The sequence below is a fragment of the Heterocephalus glaber genome, unplaced genomic scaffold (assembly GCF_053883595.1).
Source record: "Heterocephalus glaber isolate CG9 unplaced genomic scaffold, H.glaber_assembly_v1.0 deba00001569, whole genome shotgun sequence".
Taxonomy (NCBI): Eukaryota; Metazoa; Chordata; class Mammalia; order Rodentia; family Bathyergidae; genus Heterocephalus; species Heterocephalus glaber.
The window spans coordinates 9,742,843-9,762,842 of NW_028258354.1; the positions used below are offsets into that span (position 1 = coordinate 9,742,843).

Here is a 20,000-nt window from a genome sequence, read left to right on the forward strand (position 1 = left end):
GAATATTGCTGGCATGAAGTGATCCCCTCACATATTACAAAAGGAATTACCAGCTGAGAATTACATGGTGCCCCATCAAAATATTGAAGCCTCCCTAGACTATTTCCGTGTAAGACTTGAAAAATCATTACTTCAGGGCCTAGAATCATAGTTAAGAAAGACTAAAAAAAAAATCATTTCAAGTTTTGGGCTTGTGAGAAGGGTGCTACATCTCACCTGGGCCTTTTCAGTCAAGGCTGTCCCTGAACTTTATGATACTAATTTCAGCTTAAAAGGACAACAATCTAGGGGCCGGGGATTTAACTCAGTGGTTTCACCACCTGCTGCACAAGCACAAGGACCCAAGTTCAATCCCCGGTACCAAAAATAAATAAATAAAATAAAGGACAACAATCTTGTCTATAGAGTAATGGTGTGGTGGAGTGAAAAAGGCATCTTGTTTATAAGTTCATCCCCTCCTCCCTTGGCAACCTATGCCTAGGAACCACATAATTCACCTACTCAGGTAAATACGTGGTCTTTATCTAAAACTTCCTAAGGAAATAGCATGAATTTACAATAGGCCAGTTATTTCCAGATGCATTGTGACCCTTAATCTTGATATGGCAATTTCATGGAATTAAGAAATACCTAGCAGATACATATAGCATCCTCCTGGATATGTCTAGATGGGTCATGGAGGTGTGGCCTTGGGAACTATACATGGTCTCTGGACCCTTCCTTCTCTGGCACTCTTCTGCTCTGCTTTCTGGCTATCATGAGCTAAACACCTTTGCTCTCCCATGCCCTTCCGCTGTGATGTTTCTTCCTCGTATTGTTCAACTATGGACTAAAACTATGAGCCAAATTAAACCTCTCCTCTTTTAAATTGTGGGTACCTTGTATTGGGTCCAGAGATGGAAAAGCTAACATGGTTTTAAAATGTTGACTTTGAGGGCAAAGGGCCTGCATTTACATTCCAGCTCAGATGTCTTTTGTTTTTTCAGATGTTTTTTGAATACATGACCTTGTACAAGTATTTACCACTTCTCTGCCTGTTTCCTTTTCTGTAAAAGAGAATATTATCTTCCTTATGAAGTTAATAAGATTAAGAGAGGTAATCTATTTAAAATGTTTTGCCCAAGGCTGACACATAGTACATGCTCAATCAGTATTGGTCATTATTAATGACTATTATGGTTTAGATTTGTCCCCCCAAAGCCTCATGCACTCAGAGGTGTGGCTTTTGGAAGGTGACTGGATCATGGGGGCTCTGTATTCATCAATGGCAGAGTGTGTCCTTAGAAGGTGGGGCCTGGTTGGAAGTGGTAGTTCCCTAGTGGCATGACCTGAAAAGGTTTCTTTCCTTCCTGGCCTCCTTCCTTCATTCTTGCTTCCTGGTTGCCATGACATGACCAGCTTTCCTCTGCCCATGCCCTTCCACCATGCCATTTCTGCCTTGGAGCCAACTAACTATGGACTGTAACTGTCAGCTGAAAAAAACTCTCCTTTAAATTGTGGGTGTCAGGTATTGTGTCTGAGCCACAAGAAAAGGAACTAAGGCAATGACCATTGATTTTTCATAAGAACTTCAGTAATAAAACACCGAGCCACATTCATGGTCCACTCAATCTAGTATTTGTCTTTGATGATGGCAGCAAGGGGCATTTAGAGAGGAAAAGAAATATTCTTTATTATCTCAAATAAATATATGTATATTATATATATGAAGTTATATTTATCTGAAAATATCTCTAATTCTTCAACTAAATATCTGTGATCTACATCATTATTGGCCACATTTATACTTGCACTGGCATTGATATCTTTTTTTTTTTTTTTTGGTACCAGGAATCGAACTCTGGACCTTGAGCTTGTGAGGCAGGTGCCAGAACTACTGAGCTAAATCCCCAGCTCTGATTTCTTTTACTTATATTAAAATACTACTTTCAAAAGGTAAGGAAGTATTCCTTATTCCTTGGTTTCCAATACTGTATTTTATGGGCAAATCCATATTTACCTTATCCCTTCACCTTGACTTCATAGCCTTAACTCAAATTTCTTCTATCAGCTTTTAATTTCAGAAAAATACTCCCAAACTTGCAGCAATTATCTAGGTGTTTCTAATTTATTCAATTCAATTTATCGTAGATATTATTTAGCTCCTAAAAAGCCCCAGACTGAAATATGTAAGATGTAAGATGGGTTTCTATTTTCAAAGAAGTTAAAGTCTTATGGGGATTCAGTCAACTGAATAAAGAATTTTTTTATGAGCAACTATGTGCCAAGGCAGCTATAACCTAGAGATTAAGAGCACTGAACCTGGAGCCAGATTATCTAGCTCAAATTCTGATTCTGACACTTAATGGATGACCTTAAGCAAACTGCTTAAACTGTCATTCAAGTTCTTTTTCTGTAAAACTGATCCAACAATATTACCTGGGGTTGACCCGAAAATGAAGAAGTTCCAGGGTTGGGATTTAGCTCAGTGGTAGAATGTTTACCCATCACGCACAAGGCCAAATTCAATTCCGAGCACCACAAAAATAAATAAACACCAAGTTAAGCACTTAGAACAACAGCTAAGTGGCATATAGTAAAAGCACTCGATAACTGTCAGCAATTTGATCCTAGGGTTATCCATATTTCTGTTCTCCTTTCTTTCAGACACATGGAATACATTCTAATTTCCTGCTCCTTTTTAAAGTAAGTATGCCTTTTTAAAGTAAGTGCTTGTCTTTGGCTAATGAAATGTAAGAAATGACAAGTGTCATTCCACATACATCCTTGAAAACCAGTACATAATTTGCCAAATTAATTTTCCCCTGCCATGATGCTTAAGCAAGCACATGCTGAGATGGAATCTCTGATACTAAGATGAATGGCTGTCATATGAACAGAACTCCTTGCTGATCCATAATGGACAAATGGCTTGAATGGGACAAACTGTATGTTGTGTCAAAGCATCAAAATTCTGAGGCTATTACTACAGCTTAACCTAGCTACCCTGACTAATGTACTATACAATATTCAGCCACTGGGATTTATTAGTGAATCAAGCTGACAACATTCTTCCCTCATGGGTTCCTTAAGACTTGTGTGCAATATTCAAGCTATTCTATCCAAACAATTAAGAAGAAGCCAGATTGGCCAACGTGAACTTACTATTTCCTTCTGCCACCCAAAGGAGAGTTTTGAAATGCTATAAAGGAGTCAAAGAAAAAAAGTTAGACCGGTGCCTGCCTTACAAGCGGAAGGTCCTAAGTTCAATCCCTGGTACCAAAAAAAAAAGTTGGAGAAGAAAAGAAGTATCAATAACATGGTCACATCTTACAGAACTTTCACACCCTCTCAAAATACATGATGCAGTTAGCCAACAAAGAAATGTGAAGAGAGCTTTACATGAGTATCACATGACCGGAGATTTTACTGAGGCTGTGTAGTCTTGGCCCATGTGAAGACTAGTCAGTCTCCAGAGCCCCTCAACACCTGGGAGTAAGGAAACAGGAGCACTTTCTCAAAGAGGTAAATTATATAATGGATTTGAGCACTCATTCATTCTTTCAATTGACAAATATTTATGACCATCCCCTATATGTCAGGGAATATAATGTTCAGAGATGGGGATGAACAAGACAAAGTTCTGCTTCCATTGAGCCTATATTTAATATGAGAGGTAGATATTAATGAATCATTTAACAGGTTAGTCTTCTATGAGACAGAGAGTGATAAATGCTTTGAAACAGATGACAAGTATGACAGTATACACAGAACAGATTGGGAAATGGTATTACAATATATATATATGTGTATATATATGTGTGTGTATATATATGTGTGTGTATATATATAGAGAGAGAGAGAGTGTGTGTGTGTGCGCACGCGCACTGAGGGAATTGAAATCAGTATTTTGTGCACACTATCATGAGCTATATCTTTTTTTTTGGGTACCGGGGATTGAACTTGGGACCTTGCACTTGCAAGGCAGGTGCTGGAACCACTGAGCTAAATCCCTGGCCTATACCCTCATCTTGAAATGGTAACATAGGTAGCCAGGGAAGCATCCCTGGAGAAGTGATGCTGAATTTGTGCTAAAACACAACTGCTAAGGAGGAATTAATCATCTGCAGGACCTGGAAGAAAAGTGTTCCAGATAGGATAATAAGTGAAAAGGCCCCGAAGTATAAAAGAAAAACATAAAGTAGTGCACACCTGTCATCTCAGGTACTCAGGAGGGTGAGGCAGGAGGATTGAGAGTTCAACGCCAGCCAGGGCAACTTAGCAAGAGCCTGTCTCAAAATAAAAAATAAAAAGGGCTAGGGATATAGCTCAGTGTAAGACCCTGGGTTCAATTCCAGTACTGGGGGGGGGGAGGAGAAGGAAACATGAAAACCTTGGCAAAGAGTGACAGGAGATGAGTAAGAGAGATAGAAGTGGAAGTGTTGAATCATAGAGGCTCTTGTGGGTGGGTATAAGAAGTTTGGAGGGCCGGGGATTTAGCTCAGTGGTTTCGCTGCCTGCTGTACAAGCGCAAGGACCCAAGTTCAATCCCTGGTACCAAAAAAAACTAGTCAAAGAAGTTTGGAAACTCGTGAATATTCTGAATCAGAAAATTTATATAATCTATGATTTGTATGGAAAAGATCACTGCAACTGCTATGTGGAAAGGAATTGGTTTTGAGGCAATTCAGTAGTTTAGATTAGGGATTGAACAGGGAGCATCAGAAAATAAGGTAAGAAAGTTAATAATTGGACATAGTTTTGAAAGACGAGGATATACCCATGGGTTAGATATGGAAAATGAAAGACAGAGTCAAGATGATGGAGGATGATCATTTTGAAATCGGGAAAATGAAAGGAGGAACTAATTTGGGGGTAGAAATCAGAAATTCTGTTTTTTAAGATATTGAGCTTGATATACCTACTGGGCAGAATTTTGAGGAAGCACCAAGATAACATAGTTCAATCCTGAGGGCAAGAAGAACCCACGGAAGTTAAGAGTTTCATGTGATGAGATTCATGTGCTGCAAAACAAAAATCCATTTCCTTAGCAACTCCTCCTAGACCCATCATTTAACTGTAAAAGTCCAGTTAGCTCTAAGGACAGTTTACTCACTTCAGCAGTATTCATTTGTCTTTGCTCTTTCCCTCTGGCTGCCCCTCTCTTGCTTCGCCATTCCTTTGCTTCTTATCATCTTAAAAGTTGATTTAAAGATTTGCAGGAGAGGGAGCCAGGGATTTAGCTCATGGTGCTGCTGCCTGCCTCAAAAGCACAAGGTCCTGAGTTCAGTCCCTGATACCAAAAAAAAAAAAGATTTGCAGGAGAATGCGAAATGAACCTATATCGGTCCATGCTAGATAAACCCTGATAGAAGCAGTTAGCTAAAGGGAGATTTTTTTTTCCAATTCCATCTTCTATGGATTTTAGCTTCATTCTTATCTCATATCACTGAAAATTGAGACTTTGTGGCTGGTTGCTCCTACATCTAATTTCTGTCATCAAATAGGAACTTCAAATGGACCTTTGGGTAAACAGAGAATATCACTTTTTTAAACTTTTGAATGTGAAAAATAACACAGAGAGTGTAATGAATATCCTGCATCTCCACCTAGCAAATACTTTGCCATATTTGCTTCAGTTTTTTTATTTTTAAAGTCAGTTCCTTATGTTCTCTTTCTGGCCTCACTTTCTGTCCCCAGAGATTACCATTCTCTTTAGTGTTTATCATTCCCACTAGTGTTTTCTTATTGCTACTAGATATGTATCTATCTTGGCCTACTTTTGTATCAATGGCATCATATTGTATATAGATTCCTGCAACATTTTTTCCATTCAACATTTTATATATATATATATATTTACTTATTTACTTACTCATCTCCTGATAATTTTTTTCTATCACAAACATTGTTGATACAATTATTCTTAAACATATTTCAAGTTTATACACATTTGGGGCACAGACTAAGAAAGAAATTGCTGAGCAGTAAGAAGTACACATTTTTCTTAATTACTGCCAAGTCCTACCAGCAATGTAGAATATTTCCTGTTTCCTGATTCTCTATAACTTAGCAAATACAAGCTAAATTCTGTTTTGTTTTGTTTTTGTTTTTTGGTACTGGGGATTGAACTCAGGACCTTGCGCTTGAGAGGCAGGTGGTGGCACCACTGAGCTAAATCCCAGGCCCACAAGCTAAATTCTGAGTGATTAATTTTGCCAATCTGATGGCTATGAAGTAATACATATTTCCTTTGTTCTTTTAATGTCACTTTCCTGATTATAACAGAGAGGGCTAAACATTTATTTTTCATGTCATGGACATTTCCCTATGTCCTCCATGCTGTAGGTAAATGTGATGATAAAATGTAAAAAAAAAAAAATTGTTTAAAAAGCCCATAATTATAAATTAACCAAACATACACTCTGTCATTCATTATTTATTTGCTCATCCAACAATTATATTCAACTCCTGATAATTGCCAGGCCTAGGTTACAAAGATGACTAAGATTTTGTGTAGAAACAGAAATGACCCCAGGAAATCATAAGGCCATTGGTTAAATGATATAATAGACATAGCTTAAAAATGCATGCCTGGAAAATTAGAATCCATCCTTCAACAGTCCTTGCTTCTGCAAGGTAATAACAACTAGTTTTCATTGCTTGTTCTGACCCATTTACTATGCCACATGCATCATATAAGTCGTCTCATTTGATCCTCACAACAACCCTAAGAGGAAGCTACTATTATTTTCTCCATTTCCCTGAGCCACAGAGAGGTAAAGTAGTTTTTCCAAGGTGAGAACAAAACCCTGTCTGAAGTCAGGCAGTCTGAATCTATAGTCTGTTCTCTGAGGCAGTTTATACAATTTTGCCTCCATAATTCATTGCCTTTACCTCTTTCTACCTCCCTAAGCAAAATCAAGGGTGGGGGATTTAGCTCAGTGGTTCCGGCACCTGCCTCGCAAGCGCGAGGTCCTGAGCCCCAGTACCAAAAAAAAAAAAGAAAAGAGAAGCAAAATCAGAAGATACTACTTTTTGATCTCATAGCAACCTAGCAAGACCTCTATTAGAAATACTACTTTTTGAACTATTTTCAACTATCTTCTACTTTAGAAGAAGAGCACAAAGTAGGTATTTAATAAATATCTTAGTGAATATATAATGCAATGGAATATCAAGGATGAAGCAACTGATTTTTCCATGGGATGATCTCAACCACCTTGAAGAAGGAAGAAATGTACCTGGCAACCAAACAAGCATTCATTGCCTGTACAAAGAAGCTTCACAAACCCTGGATTGCTGGAGAGCATCTATTCACTGGGGCAGTGGTGAAGGGATGAGAAAGAGAGACAAGGGCTACTGGAGCTGATTGATTTTTTCCTTTCCTGAAGGTGATGGGATGGCTCTGCAGGAGAGTGAAACCTTGGGAAATTCAGACTATTCTGGGTATTTGCTCCCACACCTCAAAAATATCTAACCTTAGATGAGCTTAAAGAATAATATTTTGATGTGCATAAGGGTAACACTCTAGAGAATTCTGTTAAAATTAACTTTTAAAGAAAAGATCAGCATTTCATAAAAGCTTTGCTTAATCAAGTTTCTCATTTCTTTGAAATGAGCCACATCAAACCTACTGAGATCTCCAAGTGCACTTTAAATGCTTAGTTTTGCTAAAAAGGGAACTTTTACCCTCTTCAAATTTGTACCCTCTCCAAAACATGTATAGACTTCTGGTCTAACTTTTTGTGGCTGTTATCTTCAGGTTATTTTTTGGTACCAGGGATCAAATTCAGGTCCTTGCACTTACAAGGCAGGTGGTAAAAACCCTGAGCTAAATCCTCCGCCCAGTATTTTGTTTTTTAATTTTACTTTGGGGTGAGTGAAATTTTACTCACATATTTGCACGTTTTTTCTGAATGCACAGATGTAGTATATGATTTGAACTAAATGTAGGTGTCTAGCCCAACACTGAACAAGAAGGTCTGGGGCCCAGAAGCATAAAGGACTGGTTTGCTTAGGGCCTTTATTAAAGTCCACCAATCCTGTGACAGAAAAAACAAATGCAGAATGGGAACTTGAGACAAGTGAAAGCTAAACAACAAGATAAACTTGTAGAGAAAATAGTTGAGAATAGAAAAGAATGTTTAAAGAGTTGGCCTTAGAAAGAGGACTTCACCCTGGTAGAAAGGTAAATTAAACAGTTTATTTTTCAAGGAAGGAAGAACTGGATCTAAAAAATAAAGCCTCCTGGAGCTGACCAATGTAGCTTAAATGACTGACGGAGCACGGATAGAAGGATGACTGTATGCGATACAACACAGAAATCAGGGCAATTTTACACACTGTGGTAATGATTAATGACCCAGTATTCATACAGGATGTTTAGTCAATGACATCTATGGTTCTTAATTGGTACTACATAAAGCAATTCTGTGACACACAGAATTTTTCACACAACCTACAGAGTTTAGTACAAGTTACTGAACTATAATAACCTGAGAAACATTTTATAAAAATTCAGAAAAAGAGATAGCTAAGGCCTCTGTGTTCGGCATGATTATACTTATTTCTTGTCTTGGTTACTCTTCTCGTTGCTGAGACAAAATACCTGCCACCCAAAGTTAAAGGAGGGAAGGTTTATTTGGCTCACAGTTTGTAGTGGTTTCAGTTCACAGTTGGCTGGCTCCAAGGCAGGATGGCATGGCAGAAAGGCATTGCAAAGGAAGCAGACAGAAAGCAGCAAGCAACAAGTGACAAGAGATGACCCTATTTCTGTCCCTTTTAGCTTATCCAGGCTACCCACCCTTAAGATGAGTAGACTCACACCCTTAATCCTAGCATCTCATCCTTGATCCTAGCATCACACACTCTAAATCCAGCCACCTCTGAAAAGTCCCACCTATAACTGCAGAAGCTTTGAGGGGACATCTAGACACAGGCCATAACATTTCTCATTCAAATAATGTTTAGATTATATTTATTTCTCACTAAAACAATAACGTACTCACTAGAAAACACCGTAACAGGAAATACTTCTACATTTACTAACAACACAAATTTATTCTCTTTTAGTTTTCTTTTTTTTTGGTACCGGGGATTGAACTCAGGTCCTTGTGCTTTGGAGGCAGGCGGCCAACATAACCACTGAGCCAAATCCCCGGCCCTATTCACTTATAGATCTGAGGTCAGAAATCCAAAAATTGATCACAGACTCAGGGTGTAGCTCAGGCAAAGTACTTGCCTAGCGTGTGCAAGGCCTGAGGTTCAATCCCTAGTGCAGAAAGTGGATGGCAGTCATCACTGGGCTTACAATAGAGATGTTGGCAGGACTGCATACTTTCTGGAGGTTCTAAAGCAGTCTGTTTCCTGGCCTTTCCCAGCTTCTAGAGGCTGCCTACATTCCCTAGCTCATGGCCTCTTTCTTCCTTCAAAACCAACAGTTTAGTGGCTAGTTGAGTCTCTCACGATGCATGCTGCCATCAACTCTTCTGCCTCCCTCTTCCACTTTTAAGGATAGAATTACATTGGGCCCACCTGTACAATCCAAATTAATCCCCCAATTTTGAGGTCAGTTGATTAGCAATCTACATTCCTCTTTACCATGTGACACATTCACACATTCCAGGGATTTAGGATGTGATTTTCTTTTGGGAGTAATTATTTTGTGTACAACTTCTAGAGTTAAACTTATATATTGTGCAAGATGGACGTTCAATCTATCAACAATGCTGAAATCTTAGATTTGTTCTGCACATTTGTAGACATTACATATTCTTCTACATGCTGAAAGGCAAGTCTTGTACATAAGGCATGACCAAATATGGTATGCCTTTTTATAGGATTCTTGTCTTGAGGCCTAAGAAATTTTATAGTGCTTTTCAGTTTCTGATATCTTAAGAAAATATATAATAACTACTGAAATACACATACTGTCTCTCTTGGGGAAGAGTAACAATATCTTAAAATCATTACTTTTTGGGGGTAAAATAATAAATACACTGAGGAAATTAGAAAAAGTTGGACATTTAAAAGTTCCTAAAACATTTGGTAGGACTAGGAAATGTAGCTCCATGGTAATGTGCTTGTCTAATGCAAGGCCTTGGGTTCTAGCCCCAGCACAAAACAAAAACAGGACAAAACAAAAACAAGAATACTTGGTCAAGGAAATTCAGGTTTTAAAAAATTTAAGTTCAAGAGAATGGTGGTAGTGAGCTAAAAGACAAAGTTTTACTTCCAATTTTTACTCAAAAAAGAAGCAAGTAAATCTGCACAGTGATATTAGCCCACAGGAGTAGTTTGAACAGAAAATAAAGCTCTCTCTTTTTTTTTTCATTTAATTTTATGATTTTCTTACAGACGTGTTCAAAGCAAGCTATGATTCTCCATGCAAAACAGCTCCATCAAGCATTTTACTAACCACTCCCCTGGGAAAATGGAGATTCAGGCAAAAGAGAGGAAAAGGAGGCCAGGCCTCTGTCCTCAATGGAAAAGGAAGAACACACCTGGAGAGTGGCTGAGACAAAAGGACCAGGAAGGGAGAAGCAGTAATCGGAGAGGAGATCCTGCTTCCAATCTGTCACTGGTTTTGTAAGATTAATCCCTTGGTGGAGGAAAGGGACACAGCAGCCGCATAATAAAAACTGGGACAAGGTGAGGCTGTGCCAGACTGTATCTCCCTCAGGACTCAGCTCTGATGTCAGTCCTTCCAGGAATCCACTCCACTCCTGCGATCCGCTTTCCCAGAGCCTAACTTGGATCAAGTGACTGGCCCGAGATTGGCAACCCTCTGATGCACACCTCATTCACTCATTCACTCACTGATTGTGGAGCACCTGCCCTGCCCTAAGTAATGGGGACAAAAAAGTAAACAGCACAATAGCACTCCACGTACGGCCTTTATTTGCATTGGTACTGGTTTCGGTTCCTCCCACAGACCTGCTTCTAGGAAGAAGCCCTACTTCGTTTTTGCATGCTCCGGGTCTAGCACAGTTCCTGCACAGATTAGGGGTTCAATGAAGAATGACTTTAAAGCGTATTTTTCACAGGAGGGTATGTTTTCAAACCCGTAACTATAGGGCGGTGGACGTAGGGACGAGCAGACACAAGAATGGGAAAGGCAGACTTTATTCAGTCGTGAGGCAGTCCACAGCTTTCCTGTGCGGCTGCTCGCACTGAAATGAGAGTCCGGATCCGGGACGGAATGGGAAGGGCTTAGTCCCTCCAGCGTTCAGGGGACCGTGACTGAGGGGGCTACGAACCGGGTCCCCCGTACGCCGGAGCCCGCCCGCCCCCGCGCCTCACCAGGTCAATGGCCACGACGTCCCGCAGCGCCACGACCCGCCGGATGGACTTGGGCGGGTTGTCGGTCAAGTAGATGAGCCGGTCGCTGAGCACCACGTACTTTAAGGTGTGCTTCTCCGAGTCCGATACCACGACGCATGGCTCATAGGCGCGGATGGTGTCGTATACCTCGGGTGGTAGCTGCCGCCTCAAGAACGCGTCCAGGCGGTTATCGGTGCGCGCGGGGAAGCCGGACCGCGCGGGGATGGCCATGCGGCACAGCCAGGCGGAGCGCCAGGCCGCGAGCGCCTTCCTCGCCACCCGCGCTGGGATCCGCGCGCGCCACAAAGCCGGCCCCGCCACTCCCCCAGAGCAGGGACGGGTCCCAGGGTCGGCCTCCGGTCTTTGTCCCAGCCTCGCACAGCGGTGGGCGGGGCAAGGCGCAGTTTCTGATTGCCTCCCAGCTCTCAGCGGTCCTCCCCTCCCACCTCAGCTATCGCGGATCCCTCATCCCAAAAAAACTTTACTCAAAGGAAGCTGTGTCGTGTTAGAAACGTAAAAGACATGGAATTTACCAATTCACTGTTTAGACCCTTAATAAGAGACAGACTTAACAATGATAACGTAGCTAATTTTGTCTCGAGTGTAAACGTAAGTCTCTCTCCAACTAGTCAAAAGCTGAGACAGAGGATTCTTCTACCTTGTTTGGGCACAAGCCTACCTAAGTGATAAATGCTTGTGCTCCCAACGCTCAGGACAATCTGAGATTAACGGATGGGTGACGATGGCATCTTGAAAAGGTAAATTCAAGGGCAGCCTGGGCTACATAGTGAGTTGAAGGCCAGTCTGAACTACATAGCGAGACTCTGTCAAGAAAGAAAGAAAGAAGAGAGAGAGAGAGAGAGAGAGAGAGAGAGAGAGAGAGAGAGAAGAGGAAACTTATAGTTGAAAGAAAACTGATTACATAGCCCTCAAGATGCAGCTCAGTAAACGTACTGCTTAGGTTTTCATAGGGCAGGAATAACATTTAGGTCACAAAAAAACTTGCCCTAAGTGACCACTTCCTCCAAAAACCTGATAATGAAAACCGTATTACTACTTCAGCTACCAGCAACCCTGAATCAAATATGATATTCTTTATGGTAACTTACACTCTCTCTTCGTATTTTACTATTGTATACTATATGTTGTAAGCAATTTCAAATCCTTTGCGGAAAGACGTTATAAATGTATTGCAAAGTATAAACAAATATTGCCGACTAAACTGCTATAAAAGGAGGAAGAGAAATGCCTGAGTCTGGCTAAGCTTAAATCTAAGATCATGCTGAGGGCCTAACAGCAAAGAAATAAGAACATTTATTTCTTTTCTTACAGACTGTAATTTGGTAAGAGTAGGAGAGAAGTGCCCCCTGCTGGCAAAATTTTACATGGCCTTGCATTTGGAGTTTGGGGATCTGGTCATACATGTCCAACCTTTTATAACTGAATAAAAGGTGGGTGCATCATCCATTATAAACTTTATTGATTAATAAGCTGCTTGGCTATTTTCTCTAAAATATAAACTAAACCTTATCTAAGACCACTCGAGCTCGTTGCTTCAAACAAAATGGCAAAGGTCCTTCACTTGTGCCCAGCCAGCTCTCACAAGAGCAGCTGAGAGGCAAATGGATACAACAGAGACAGAGATAAGTGACCCCCCAGTTCAAGGAAAGGCCTAGCTCCAGGCCACTGTTCTCCCAGGCCTTCTGCTTCATACCCACTTCTCAGGACTAACAGAAACATAATAACTGAACCAGAAAAGACAGCATACCTGATCTACCTGCCAAAAAGCCCATCACAAGTAAGCTTTTGGTGACAAAGGCACTAAACTTGACAAAATTTAAGAAGAACACATCAAGAAGGGAATTTGACACAGGAACATGTAATTAAAGTGCCCTTAGTTGAAACTTTTGTAGCACACAGAGAAGGCAGTACCATGATTTCCAGGTACTCAGTGTTATACATTGTTGCCAAGGTAACAGCAAAGTTCTTATTGCAAGAAAAGGGTTAAATATAGAGGAAAGTCCCTTTCCAGTTGGGTCTGCCTGGCTTCAGTGGCCTCACGTGTGTTGGGCTGGAGAGCAGGCGTGAGAGCCGCCGCTCGGGGCTGTGAGTCTGTGGGGTCTGGAGTGCAGAGGTCCCCTGTGGCCTCCAGGACATCACCATGCCTAAAGCACCTAAGGGAAAAAACACAGAAAAAAAAAATCATCCACCCATATAGTAGAAAAGCTGCACAAATTACAAGAGAGGCCCACAAACAAGTAAAGAAGGAAAAATTGAAGAATGAAAAGGCTTAACATCTCAACCTTATTGGTGAAAAACTGCAGTGGTTTCAAAATGAGCTGGATCCCCAAAAACTGAGATATTCAAAGAAAGACACTTGTGAATTAATTGAAAGGTATTTAAATCGATTCAGCAGTGAGTTGGAGCAGATTGAGTTACACAACAGCATCAAGGACAGGCAGGGAAGGCGCCACCAAGCCCAGGAGATGGTCATCAAGCACCAAGCCCAGGAGATGGTCATCAAGCAGATGATGGAGCGGGAACAACAGCAATACGAAGGCTACAGCCTTGAGATTCCAGACATTTTACATGCAAGTAGTCTGAAAACCTTTAGGGAATGGGATTTGGATCTGAAGAAACTGCCAAACATTAAAATGAGAAAACTTTGTGTGAATGATGCAGTTGCTAAGACCACAAAAAGAAAACTCAGAATTTAACTATAAATAAAGATTTAGGGCAATGGGAACTAAAAGGCAAATCAAGTGACTCGGATGAAGAAATGACTCCTGTGGCCTAATTGTCCTTACTTGAGTTGAAAATAAGTAATATGAGAACTTTAAGTCACACTCACTACTTCTGAGAAATAATTATCTAGTATTTGCTGTTTAACTCATTCTCTCTCATAATGTGAATCACATTTGCAGTTTCAAATATGGTATTGTAATTTTTATTTAAAAATGAAAGTTGTGTTTCATTTATATTAAGTTGCTAAAATAGAAGATATATTCTGTTTTTCATTACTATAACAAAATACCAGAGGCTGGATAACATAAAAAATTGTTATTTATTTAGCTCATGGTTTTGGAGGCTGAATGTCTAGACAGCACGGTGCTGGCTCTGGTGAGGCCTCCTCTTGCTGCTACACGTCATGGTGCATGGTTATCACAGTGGTGGGAGGGCACAAGAGAGGGAAAGATCACATGGCAAGACAGGAAGCCAGAAAATGGAAGGGTCCCATACTGACATCCCACCAGGCCCTGTCTCTTAAAGGCCCAAGAGAATTAAATGACTTCAGGTTAGCTCCATTTGATTATTATATTATTTTCTGCTTTCTCATTGTGAAAAGTGATAGGTTTTATTCAGACCTAAAGGTTAGAGAACTAATGATTATAATTGTTACTTCTGAGATACATTACTTAAATTAATATATTAAACATATTTCAAGTACCATAACAAACATGGATATTCTAGAATTTTGCTCTTCAAATAATTTACTAAATGCTAATAATATATGTTAGTCTGTCTTTTATATACCTTTTTTTTTTTTTGGTACTGGGGATCGAACTCGGGTCCTTGTGCTTGCGCAGCAGGCGGCAAAACCACTGAGCTAAATCCCCAGCTCCGCAAGTATAAGTTTTCAAGAAAAGGAAAAAATAATGCTGTGTGAGATTAACTAGGTATCAACTAAATTGTTAACAATTTATACAAAGTGTTACAACTTTAATACTTCTGAAAATTAAAAATAAAGTTTATTTCTATAAAAAAATAAATATAGAGGAAAAATCACTGCATTTAGAGCCAGGAGAACTAGATTAGAGCACTAACACTGTTACTATCTGTGAGATTTCTGGAAAGTCATTCAAACTTTCAAAGTCCCAGTTGCATCATCTGTAAAATGAAACTACTAATACTTGTCTTCCCTCCAAGAGTTGGTGTGAGGATCAAATGTGATGAACTATGCACTCTGTGAGTGCTACAGACACGTGAAGTATTCATGTTCTTTAATCTTTTGGTAAGCTTTACATGGACAGTTAACCCAAATGCACCTGAGATCGGCACTCCTTACATTCTAAATGTATCCAAACTCGGGAAGTATTTGGTACAGATTCTGAGCAGTCAAGCACTTAACAGATAATTCTTCTCAAAGCTACTGAAACAAATGGAATATTACTTACCCAGACTTATCAAAGGGCCAAAGGCACTCTCCCTGACTTTCTCAGAACAGTGGTCTTAGGTGCAGGGATAGTCAACTCCATTAGTATGAAAGGACAGTAGTGATGAGCCTAGGACTGTGGAGTCAGATAACAGGCTCAAATTCCAGCTCTCCCACTCAGTAGCTGAATGACCCTGAGCAAGTTTATACCTCAGTTTCCCCAGAGAGATGGGGATAATAGTACCAACTCCAAAAGGTTACTATAAGGATTAACAAAGTCTCAAAGGTACTTAGAGCCAAGCAAGGTGGTATACACCTATAATCCCAGCTACACAGAAGGGGTGTGGCAGGAGAATCACAAGTTCAAGGCCATCCTGGGCAATTTAGCAAGCACCTACCTCAAAGGACTAGGGATGCAGTTCATTGATACACTACTTGCCCAACACAGTTTCTATCCTCTGCACAAGGAGAGGAGGAGAAAGTCAGAATAGGTACCTGGAAAAAACACTATGCAAGTGTCTATAAAGAAGTTCAATAAATGATTCCCTATTATATGGTTATTCTGTTTCCTATCTACAAAGTAATAAAAAAGGTTAGCTGAATCTTTTTAACTTTAAGGCTCAAAGAAAGAATCTAACCCAAACACACACAAGAACAGCATCTTTATTTTTAGTTTTTGTTTGTTGTGTGCTGGTGATCAAACCCAGGGCCTTGCACATGCTAGACAAGCACTCTCTCTATGAGCTTCACTCCAGCCCTCTAACTGTATTTTTAGTGAAGTGAACAGTGGATTACATCATGAGAACCCTGTAAGTATTGCAGACAAGAAGTGTTCCTCAATGGGTCTATGGGTCTCAAATGTTCCCATTTCTCCCACTTGAAGCTAAAAACAGTATACATAAAAAGATATTTGTAATCTGTAATAGGCAAATAAAACCTGAATTTTTTTTGTATTAAATTCTTTTATTGGTACATTGTAGGTATACAACACTATTACATTTCTCATTGGGAATTGTACTTTTATATAATGCATCTTGGTTCTTATTTTTTCCCCATTCCTACCCTCCCTTCATGCCCTCCACCCTTCCCTACTTACAAAGACTTTATTTCCATTTTTTCCATTTCTCATCATTTTTTCCTTTCCCTTCTTTCCTTTCCCCATGCCTCTCACTACCCCTACCCCTTTGGACCTTTTATTCCAATTTTACATTATCGATTATTCATTCTAATAATTGGTACATTTTAGGTATACAATATAATGACATTCATCATTGGAAATTTGCACCTTTACATAGTCTCTCTTGGTTCTTGTAAAACCTGAATTTTTAAAGGTGTCTGATTTAGGAATCTTTCAGTGCTTCTACATAGTATTAATGAGTACTATCCATTTAAATATCTCTAACAATTAGCAATCACATACAGAGGAGAGATGTCATTATAATAAAATCTAAGAGAAGAGGCAGACTTTTTAAAATGTTTTCTTTTACTACATAATGCTCCAGTTACCTATTTTGCCTTTCTCAGCCTTCCTGCCACTATACAGACACACTTCCTCTAAGAGAAAGAAATGAATGGACAATGACCAGTAAGAACAGCATACCTGACCTATTTTCCTTTTTTGTTAACCAAAAAGCCCACCATGAAGGAGCTTTGGGTGAAAATGACATTAGGCTTAACAAACACTGAGATGAACTGGGCCGGGGATTCAGCTCAGTGGTTCCACCGCCTGCCTCCAAAGCAGAAGGACCCAAGTCCAATCCCCGGTAACAAAAAAAAAGAGAAGAAACACATCAAGAAGAGAATCTGACAAAGAATTCGGTGGTTATCAGTTGATAATTTTGATTCAATTCAGTACATTTCTCAAATATTTACTGAGAAATTATCCACAATCAAAATAACACTGTCTTTAATAATTGACTGAGTTAGACAAATGTAGTACAAATTTAAAGCAAAACATTAAAATATATTAATGACATAAAAAGTAAAGAAAACAAATGATGTTAAAGAAATGATCAAGCACAATCCTGATTAAGGCAATCTGAAAAGGTTTCACGAAGGAGGTAGCATTCAATCAATTCTCAAAGATTAAATGCAATTATTTCTTTTTATTTTATTATACTCAGTTTAAAATTTTATTTATTATGAAAGTAGTATATGATCACTGTGGAGAATTTCTAAACATTCAAAAATGTACAAGGAAAGAAAAAAATACCTTGCAACTGCAGCACCTGGAGATAACCATTTCAAGTAATGGATACATTTCTTTCCTTGAAGTCCAAGAGAAGCTTTGACGGCCTAAACAAAAGTAGAAAAAGTAAGTTACAAGACAGAACAGATAGATATAACATACCATTCTATGCTGAAATAGAACTGGATCCTTGAACATGAAGAAGACAAAAGTGACCCTAAGGGCACTGAGATACATTGAGACGTTCATTGAGAGAAATAACCACAACAGGAGGAAGACATATGTTGTGGAGATCATGACTTGGGTTTTAAACATTGTCTTAGTCTGTTTGAGCTGCTATAACAAATTGCCATAGATGAGGAGACTTACACAACAAACTTTTATTTCTCAGAGTTCTGGAGTCTGTAGGCCCAAGATTAAGGTACTGACAGGTCCAGTATCTGATGAAAGCCTGCTTCTGATGTGCTGTGTGACTGTCTTCTTGTAGTCTTACATTGTGGACAGAAAGCTAAATAGCTTTCTGGCTCTTCTTTTACAAGAGAGCTGCAAGCTCCATCTTCACAAAAAGAAAAGAGTGAATAGAGGCAATAAATATGTCATACTAGAGACAAGAAATCACTAGAGTTCAGGGTTCCAGGTCCCCATTTACCAACTGTGTAACTTAGGATGCAGTACTTAAAACAGATCCATTTTTTTTCCTTATCTGTAAATTTAGAATGATAATACTGCTTTGTCCCTTTAATATTAAAGAATAAATGGAAAAGGTATGTGAAACCATGTTGTAAATCATAAGGAAATAAACTTACAAATGTTACCTAATCAAAATTATTTCAAGTACTCTGGCAATTGAAAAAAGGGAGATAAGGAACAGGAAAATTAAAGTTTTACTGCTATAAGAAAGGGGCCTCTGAGCATATCTACAGAAAGAACTTTGCACTGTATTTGTACAATGTCATCAGTCTTAATGGACCCTCATTTGAGAAATGGGCTAGGAGCACAGACTGTTAAGAGTCAGACTAGGTGTGAATCATAGCCATGCTAATTGGCCTTTATGCATTTCAGATCCTCATCTATAACACAGTGATAACCACAGTGCCTACTTTCATACAGTTGTTGTGAGGATATGTATAAACACTCAGAACTGTCTAGCGAATAATACTCAAAAATGTTGATAATACATAAAAGCATTGCCATATACAAGGACATGCCTTATTTTCAAATGGTCATGTATTAGAGATGTAGCTCAGTGGTAGAATGCTTGCCTAGCTTGATGAGGTCCTGGGTTTGACCCCTCATTGTGGGGAAAAAGAAAAGTCAAAGGACACAGACCATGTTTAAGAAAAAAAAAAAAGACAATAGTTTACTTTTGAGCATTTTGATAACGGGCATCTTGTTACTCTGAGGGCAGCCAAAATATGGAATGGTCAAAAACTGTTTTCCCCAGCGCTGGGGATGGAAACCCAAGACTTCACACTTGCTAAGCAAGCACTCTACCACTGAGCTGTATCACCAGTCCCAAAATGGTCAAATTTAATACCCCCATCCTATTCAGTTGGATTACACCTAGTATGTCATTTGTTTTGAAATCAGTTGAGTTTACAAAATTAAAAGAGGTTTTTACAATTCTAGGCATATGAACTACCATGAAGGGCCAGTGTTACTGTATAAACTGTAGATAAGCTGAAGATAAGCTTTGTATGACGTTTAACATATGAAATACAAAATGAATTTATAAATGAAAAAGGCAAGTAAAGGCAGTTACAGTACAATAGATTGAATCCTTTAAGATGAGGCAGTGGTCTGCTGAACGTGAAAGACTGCAGGGCCATTCAGACCAAGATTAGTGATTCGTTTACTGAGTTCTAACTACAGGCTGGCACTGTGCAAAAACTCTGGGGATATAATGAAATTGGACACCAATCTTAGCCCGACGTTTTAAACAATTAAAAATCTGATACGGAGAAGGCGGAGGCGTGCCCCAAATGGCGGCCTCCATGTGCGAAGTGTTCTCCTTCTGTGTGGGAGTGGCGGGTTGGGCCCGGGTTGCAATGGAAGTCCAATTCATGAGCAGCCCAAACGTGGGGCCAGGGTGCACCCCATCCCTGGAGATAGGCCCAGAGATCCAGGCCTTGAGACTCTCGTACCGCTTGGCCCAGCCCCTGCTCGTGGTCCGGGATTCCCTGTCTGTCTCGGTGGTCAGGCTCCTGGAGTGGTCACGCGGTGGATCCGTGTCTCCAGAGTCTCAGTGAGCCACCCCTTCCAGCGGATCCTGGTCCTCCCGCCCGCGGCCTGCTGTGGCTGCTTTAGGAAGAACTGGGGCCTCATAGCTTCCTGGGCCAGGCTGAAGACATTGCT

The 20,000-nt window shown here is 39.9% G+C and overlaps 1 protein-coding gene and 1 pseudogene across 1 annotated transcript in view; one reads left to right on the plus strand and one right to left on the minus strand.

Annotated features, from left to right (window-relative positions):
• Positions 1 to 11,535, minus strand: part of CUNH12orf56 (chromosome unknown C12orf56 homolog) — a 65,980-nt gene extending 54,445 nt beyond the window's left edge. The window contains exon 1 of the mRNA XM_004861393.3: positions 11,284 to 11,535. Within this exon, the coding sequence (XP_004861450.1) occupies positions 11,284 to 11,535 (252 nt within the window). The remainder of the gene's footprint in view (positions 1 to 11,283) is intronic.
• A 1,930-nt stretch (positions 11,536 to 13,465) lies between these two features.
• On the plus strand, positions 13,466 to 16,628 carry LOC147823729 (translation machinery-associated protein 16 pseudogene; annotated as a pseudogene).
• The last annotated feature ends 3,372 nt before the right edge of the window (positions 16,629 to 20,000 follow it).